We start from the raw sequence: 7,792 nt of genomic DNA, 5'->3' as shown, positions 1-7,792 counted from the left end.
GCACAAGCACTACGTCCACCCTTGCCCAGGGGGCTGCAGGAACTGAACACAAAAGCCCCTCTTGGAAAAGCGTCCGCGTCCTGTGGTGTCTTCGTGAGGGGTGAGAGGTGCAACCGCCTATGAAAACCGAGCACCTAGAGGTTGCTGGGTGGGAGCTGGAGCTGGCTGGGGCTGGAGGCATCAGTTTGATGGCCCAACAAGTAGGAGAAAATCCCCGAAAGCAATGCAAACGCTGCCTTTGATCTCCCATGGGAGGAAGCAGAGGAGCCCAGGGGGCTGGCTGGCAATGCTGGGGTGTGGAGAGAGCCCGCGGAACTTTGTCCTGCGGGCTCCGAGGGAGGCACGAGGTGTTATCGAATGGACCTTCTTGCTGCACGTGCCTGAAGACACCTGCCACGGGCAGCGTGACCTGACGGGGCTCTGGGAAGGCACGGCCTCGGCCTCGGTGACTGGCGTGGAGCACCGATGCCGAGCACGAGACAAGCGATGGGGATGGAAGGGGCAGTGGCATTGCAGTACATCCAGACACATGTGACGTGCCCGCATGATGGACGGTGACGTCACTGAGCAATGGGGTCCAGCGTCACCGAGGGATCCAAGGCGACATCTCCGAGTGACGGACTGTGATGTCGTGGAGTGTTGGATTGTGAGCACACGGTCCTCGCTGCCTGTATCGGGGCGCCGAGTCTCTCCCAGCCGACTCGTGCCTGCACTCTAGCTGAGCCAGTACGCGAGGCTTGGAGTGTCCTGCGAGGCTGAAGGCTGTCCTTGGTTCTGAGTTTGTGCACGGGGAGTTGTCAAGTGCAGCTCTCTGTGTCCAACAGCAGAGCCATCAGAGGATTTTCCCTGGCCCTGCCTGGTTCAGGCAGCCAGGGCACACAGGAGGCGCGCTCACAGCAGCAGAGGTGAGCTGTGCGAGGACACCTGGCCCTGGGGTGGAGAGCTGGGAGGGTTTTTTTCTGGAGGGACCTGGGCATTTCTTCCACCCCTCGTCAGGCCAGCCAACAATTGTGGCCTCTCTTCTTCTTCCAGAGTGACACCTACTGCTGCAGCGACAGTGAGAGGGAGCAGCTTGTCATCCCCAGCTCCCCCCAGCCCACCGCAGCATATGGGGAGCATGGCCACGGAGCTGGACCACCGCTGTCCAATATGTCTGGACAGCTGGGAGGAGGCCAGCTACGTGATGCCATGCCTCCACCAGTTCTGTTATGCCTGCATCCTGCGGTGGGCTGAGAGCAAGCCCGAGTGCCCCCTCTGCAAGAGGAGGGTGAGCTCCATCTTGCACTCGGTGCGGGGGGACGACGCCTTTGAGGAGCACATCATCCCACCACCACCTGCAGCACCGTCAGTCGCCGTCCCCCTGTCGACACGGCCAGCAGGCGCAGGGCCGCTGCCCCAGGCTCCAGTGGGCGGCTTCCATGCCTACGTCTGGGCATCCCTCTTCCGCGTCTACCCCGCTGTCCTCCAGCCTCTGCTGCCCTGGCTGCATCGGGAGCTGGGGCAGCTCTTCGAGGATGCGCAGGAAGCTGCAGCAGCGCAGAGCCTCGTCACATCCAGCCTGCGCTACTTTGGCCTGGACGAGGAGGCTCTGGTCCAGCTGCTGCAGCCGTCCCTGGGCAGGCGCACGAGGAGCTTTGTCCACCAGCTCGTCGAGACCACCGTGCGCCGGTGTAGCAGGAAGGCCCGACGTCGAATGGGCGTGGGGGATGGCCGTGCTGCGTCAGGGCAGGAGGACAGCCCTGCGGCTGCCCCTGGCCCTGCTGCCTCCCAAGGGGTGTCTCCTGCCCCCAGCTCAGCCCTTTCTGGGAGTCCCGGCAGCCCCTGCTCTGCCCCTGCTCCCACTCGTGGGGACCCAGAAGAGGTCCATGAAGACCCGGAGGAGGCTGTGCCGGGGCCCTCCAGGCGCAGCCAGCGTTCACTGGGGGGACCCCGGCGAGCCCCGAAGAGGGGGGCTGGCAGCTCTGAGGACCCTTCCCAGCCCGACAGAAAGCCACCTCGTCGTCGGTGACACTGGGAGGGAGCCTCAGGGGCCGGCTGAGCCACATCTGGGCCGGCAGTGGGGCACACACCCACCCCATGTGGTCCTGGACCCCCAAATCTATTTAGCATTTAAGAAAAGAAAATTAAAGCAGGAAAACTGTCAAAAAAGTCTCAGTATGGCTGTCAATTTCGGTGGTGTAGCTATCCCCAGCTGTGCTGCTTCCCCCGTCCCTTTTCCTGGTGCCACGGCCACCGTTTCCTCACATGTCTGCAGGGCCCTACGGTCACGGGGGTCAGCCTGGTGGGAGAGGGAGTGCGGCGATGCAGCAAGGCAGGAGTGCCAAGAAGTTCAAAAGGGGGAAGAGCAAAGTCCTGCACCTGGGGACCAACAACTCCAGGCACCAGTGTAGGGTGGGGGCTGCCCAGCTGGGAAGCATCTTGGCAGAAGGGCGTCTTTGTGCTGCCTTGAGCGTCACTGAGACTGGCCATCTGATCTCGTTGGACCTCTTTCCGCCTAGTTAGTGCCACAGGGCTGGGCCCTCTGCTCCTGCTCAGCGTCTTTGCCTGGATTCCACTTCCCGGAGCCTGGCCCTCTGTTCTTGCAGAGTCTCTAAGCCCTGATCTGGGCAGCATGGTCCATGCCCTCTGATCTTGCAGGACTCTTTCCCCTGAGTCAGGAACCATGGGGCCTAGCCCCCTGCTCTGGCCAGGCCTTTTGCCCTGATTCTAGCGCTGTGGGGCTCTGATCTCCCGTGATCTCTGTCCGCAGCAGAGCACCGTTGGTATTGCGCAGTCTGTTTGCCCTGATCTGTCTGTCATGGGGCCCAGACGTGCCCTCTGAGTGTGTCTTTCCCCAAGGGCTGCAGCATGGGTCTTGGCCCCCTGCTCCAGCAGAGCCTCTTTCCCTCGAGCAGGGTGCCAGGGGCCTGGCCCTGTCTTTTTGCAGGGCCTCTGTGCACCGATTCGACTGTCGTTGAGACGGGCTGGCTGGTCTTCCCTCACCTCCCTCCTCAAGCTGTGCGCCTTGTTCCTCCGCCCTTGCAGGGCCTCCTTCCCCAGAGCAGAGTGGCGTGGCACCAGGGCCCCTGCTCTTGCACGGGAATTTCCTCTCATCTGAGGGCCGTGGGTCCTCAGACTGCACATCTGATGGATCTCTGGTGTTCCAGGCCAGGCTGGATGGGGCTTTGAGCAACCTGGTCTAGTGGCAGGTGTCCTTGCCCACAGCAAGGAGTTGGAACCAGGTGTTCTTTAAGGTCCCCTCCGACCCAACCATTCCATGATTCTGTGGTTTCATGATTCTGTGAGGCCTGGCCTGCCGCTTCAGGCAGAGCCTCTTTGTCTTGGCTTAGGCACGTGGGACTCGCGGGGCTACCCGTGTGCAGGCCGCCGTGGGGCCTGGCCTGTTGCTCCTGCCGGCCCCCTTTGCCCTGGTGCACTGGCCATGGACACACGCCATCTGGCCCTGCTGGCCTCCTCCTCTGGCCCGCCCTCTGCCCAGGCAGGGCCTCTTTGACCTGCCCGCGCCGCCGTGGGGCCCAGCAAGGCACTCGCAGCGGGACAAGGAGGCCCTGAGCGACCCAGGCCAGGCCCTGCGGTGCTCAGCTCGGAGCTGAGAGGCCCTGCACGAGCCCAGGAGGACCAACATGCTGCTGCTCGCAGACACAGGCTTTCTTCCTGCTCTTCCAGCTTCAGCTTTGGCCCTGGCACTTCTTCTCCCGCACTTGGAAAGGGCCCCTCGGCAGCAGACGGGCACTGTCACTTCCCCCACATCTCTCAGCACCACCCCCACGCCCACCCATGGTGTGCTCTCTGCAGGACGTCCCCCTGCACGGCTCCTCTCTGCTGCAAGTGAACCCTGCAGAAATGGCAGTGTATCATCTCTGTGCTGCCCTAGGCCCCCTGCCCTCCTCTTGCACACCGCTCCATGAGCCTTCTGCAGCCAAGCCCCGCCAGGTGAGGGGAGAGACAGAAGACAGCCGCTGGGTTTGGCACCAAGAGCCGCTGCCAGGCCCCAAATACTGGCCCAGGTCTCAGTGCCAGGGCCACAGCTGGTCCTGCATGCCTCAGCCACGCAGCAGGAGCCTGGGGAGAAGCGGATGGGGAGAGGCTCTGCGGGCAGGCAGGCAGAAAGCAGCGAGAGCAGGCTGGGCCCCACCGCTCTGGGGCTGCACTAAAGGCCAGAGGTCTGCCCTGGCAGGAAAGCCCAGCTGCAAGACACGGGCTCTCTCTGGAGACCACAGGATGCATGAGAGCAGCCACCTTCGGGGCAGTCTCATGGTGTCTTGCTGTGCTCTTTGGGCTCAAGAAGAATTCATATGCGCTCTCAAGCAATCGGCTACAGCAGTCTGACGCAAATCAATGACTTCTTTTTGAAGAGCTTTTCTCCCCCTTTATTTCTCTCTCGGTTTGTTTTTGGTTTTGTTTTTGTTTTTTAGTGTCCATACCCCCGTGCCTTTCCAGTTTCCTTCTCACTTTTGTGGGAAAGATCCAGATTACCCCAGCCAACTACCAGATGATGGCAGAATTCAACTTGAATCGCTTTTGTGACTTGTACCACTTTTCCTCTGTCAAATCTAGGTAGTCCACCAAATGTATTTTTTTGGCTGCAGAAATTTGTTTCAAAAGCAAAACAGAACAAGCAAATAGTCCACCACACCTCCCCTCCCTCCCAAATTTGAAAGCTTCGCTCAAAAGCTCTTGAACCAAATGAAAAAAGTGGTTTTCTAACATTACAACATCTAGAAGCTGTTGCACGTTTAGAGACTTTTTCTGCATTTCCCACTGGCAGTGCTTTCTCTTCCTGGACTTCACAGGGTATCCCTTCACAGACTTGTGACAGTCATGCTCTGGGTTGTGCCCATTCAGGTCTCGAGGACCTCTGGGGTCTCAGAGGATGCCATAGCTTTTTTGGGCAGCCCACTCCACTGCTTAAGGGTCCTCACAGTGATTTCTGCCCCCCTTATCTCCAGCCTGAACCTCCCTAGCTTGGGCTGATGCCACTGTCCCTCACCCTCCTGTGAGGCGCTGCTGGGAAGACTCTGTCCCCATCTCCTTGCTCTCTTCCCCACAGGCACCAGGGTGTGCTGTTAGGTGCCCCGAAGCCTCTTCTGCTGCATGCTGAAGCACTTGCCTGCCCCACTGAAGGGCAAGTGCTCCAGCCCCACCATCTCTGCAGCCCCTTCCCTGCTACCAAAACCCCATCAGCAAAACCCAGCACACTGGGGGAGAAAGATAGGAGAAATCCCCTAGGGCAAGCCAAGTGCTGCCTTTGACCTCCAAGGGAGGTCATAGCAATGAATAGAACAGAACGGAGTAGAAGAGAAGAGAGTAGAAAGGAATGGAATAGGTTAGTTCAGTTGGAAGGGACCTACAATAATCCTCTGGTCCAACTGCCTGACCACTTTGGGGCTGAGCAAAAGTTACAGCGTGTTATTAAGGACACTGTTCAAATGCCTTGTAAACGCTGCCAGGCTTGAGGCATCGACCACCTCTCGAGGAAGCTTGTTCCAGCGCTTGACAACCCTCTCGGTAAAGAAGTGTTTCCTAATGTCAAGTCCGAGCCTCCCTGGCGCAGCTCTGAGCCGTTCCCACGCATCCTGTCACTGGATCCCAGGGAGAAGGGACCAACTCAGAGGATTGGCAGCCCAAGGTTTATTGGTATTATTATTATCAGTGTCCATCCCATCACCCTGCAGACTCCAAACACAGGACGCTGGGCCCTATCCAGCCCCGCATCTGAGCTGGGGCACAAGCACTACGTCCACCCTTGCCCAAGGGGCTGCAGGAACTGAACACAAAAGCCCCTCTTGGAAAAGCGTCCGCGTCCTGTGGTGTCTCCGTGAGGGGTGAGGGGTGCAACCGCCTATGAAAACCGAGCACCTAGAGGTTGCTGGGTGGGAGCTGGAGCTGGCTGGGGCTGGAGGCATCAGTTTGATGGCCCAACAAGTAGGAGAAAATCCCCAAAAGCAAGGCAAGCGCTGCCTTTGATCTCCCGTGGGAGGAAGCAAGGGAGCCCAGGGGGCTGGCTGGCAATGCTGGGGTGTGGAGAGAGCCTGCGGAACTTTGTCCTGCGGGCTCCGAGGGAGGCACGAGGTGTTATCGAATGGACCTTCTTGCTGCACGTGCCTGAAGACGCCTGCCACGGGCAACGTGACCTGACGGGGCTCTGGGAAGGCACGGCCTCGGCCTTGGTGACTGGCGTGGAGCACCGATGCCGAGCACGAGACAAGTGATGGGGATGGAAGACAAGTGATGGAGATGACAAGTGATGGAGACAAGTGATGGCCTTTTATGATGGGGTGACAACATCGGTGGACAAGGGTCGACCAATGGATATCATCTACCTGGACTTGTGCAAAGCTTTTGACACTGTCCCGCATGACATTCTTCTCTCTAAACTAGAGAGGCATGGGTTTGATGGATGGACCACTCGGTGGATAAGGAATTGGCTCAATGGCCGCACTCAGAGAGTAGTGGTCAACGGCTCGATGTCCATGTGGAGACCGGTCACGAGTGGCGTCCCTCAGGGGTCCGTGTTGGGCCCGGCCCTCTTCAACATCTTTGTCGGTGACGTGGACAGTGGCATGGAGTGCACCCTCAGCAAGTTCGCTGATGACACCAAGCTGTGTGGTGCCGTCGACACGCTGGAAGGGAGGGATGCCATCCAGAGGGACCTCAACAGGCTGGAGAGGTGGGCCCGTACCAACCTCATGAAGTTTAACCAGGCCAAGTGCAAGGTCCTACATCTGGGTCGTGGCAATCCCAGGCACAAATACAGACTGGGCGGAGAATGGATCGTGAGCAGCCCTGAGGAGAAGGACTTGGGAGTACTGGTGGACGAGAAGCTCAATATGAGCCGGCAATGTGCTCTTGCGGCCCAGAAGGCCAACCGCGTCCTGGGCTGCATCAAGAGGAGCGTGGCCAGCAGGTCGAGGGAGGTGATTCTCCCCCTCTACTCTGCCCTCGTGAGACCTCACTTGGAGTATTGCGTCCAGTTCTGGAGCCCCCAACATAAGAAGGACATGGACCAGTTGGAGAGGGTCCAGAGGAGGGCCACGAAGATGATAAGAGGGCTGGAGCACCTTTCCTATGAGGACAGGCTGAAAGAGTTGGGGCTGTTCAGCCTGGAGAAGAGGAGGCTCCGGGGTGACCTTATAGCGGTCTTCCAGTACCTCAAGGGGGCCTACAAGAAAGATGGGGAGAGGCTGTTCAGGAGGGCCAGTTGTGATAGGACAAGGGGTAATGGTTTTAAAATAGAGGGAGGTAGATTCAGGTTGGATATTAGGAAAAAATTTTTTACCACGAGAGTTGTAGAACACTGGAACAGGTTGCCCAGAGAGGTGGTGGATGCTCCATCCCTGGAGACGTTCAAGGCCCGGTTGGATGAGGCCCTGAGCAACCTGATCTAGTTGGAGATATCCCTGTTTGTTGCAGGGGGGTTGGACTAGATGACCTTTGAAGGTCCCTTCCAGCCCTAACCATTCTATGATTCTATGATTCTATGGAAGGGGCAGTGGCATTGCAGTACATCCAGACACGTGACATGCCCGCATGATGGACGGTGACGTCACTGAGTGACGGGTTCCAGCGTCACCGAGGGGTCCACGGCGACATCTCCGAGTGACGGACTGTGATGTCGCGGAGCGTTGGATTGTGAGCACATGGTCCTCGCTGCCTGTATCGGGCGCCGAGTCTCTCCCAGCCGACTCGTGCCTGCACTCCAGCTGAGCCAGTACGCGAGGCTTGGAGTGTCCTGCGAGGCTGAAGGCTGTCCTTGGTTCTGAGTTTGTGCACGGGGAGTTGTCAAGTGCAG

General features: G+C 59.0%; 1 protein-coding gene across 1 annotated transcript; it reads left to right on the top strand.

Annotated features, from left to right (window-relative positions):
- Nucleotides 1-825: 825 nt before the first annotated feature.
- On the top strand, nt 826-2,008 carry LOC147526439 (E3 ubiquitin-protein ligase Topors-like). The gene is made up of 2 exons (XM_086629895.1): nt 826-905; nt 1,033-2,008. The coding sequence occupies exon 2, from the start codon at nt 1,109-1,111 to the stop codon at nt 2,006-2,008; it is 900 nt and encodes a 299-aa protein (XP_086486021.1). The 5' UTR covers nt 826-905; nt 1,033-1,108.
- Nucleotides 2,009-7,792: the final 5,784 nt, after the last annotated feature.

Source organism: Tauraco erythrolophus, chromosome Z (genome assembly GCF_009769465.1).
Source record: "Tauraco erythrolophus isolate bTauEry1 chromosome Z, bTauEry1.pri, whole genome shotgun sequence".
Lineage (NCBI taxonomy): Eukaryota > Metazoa > Chordata > Aves > Musophagiformes > Musophagidae > Tauraco > Tauraco erythrolophus.
The sequence above is the reverse complement of the archived record's forward strand: the minus strand, read 5'-3'. Positions and strand labels throughout refer to the sequence as shown.

Excerpts from the sequence above, each read along its gene's own strand:
- LOC147526439 (XM_086629895.1), top strand. The coding sequence starts at position 1,109 with ATGGGGAGCATGGCCACGGAGCTGGACCACCGCTGTCCAATATGTCTG.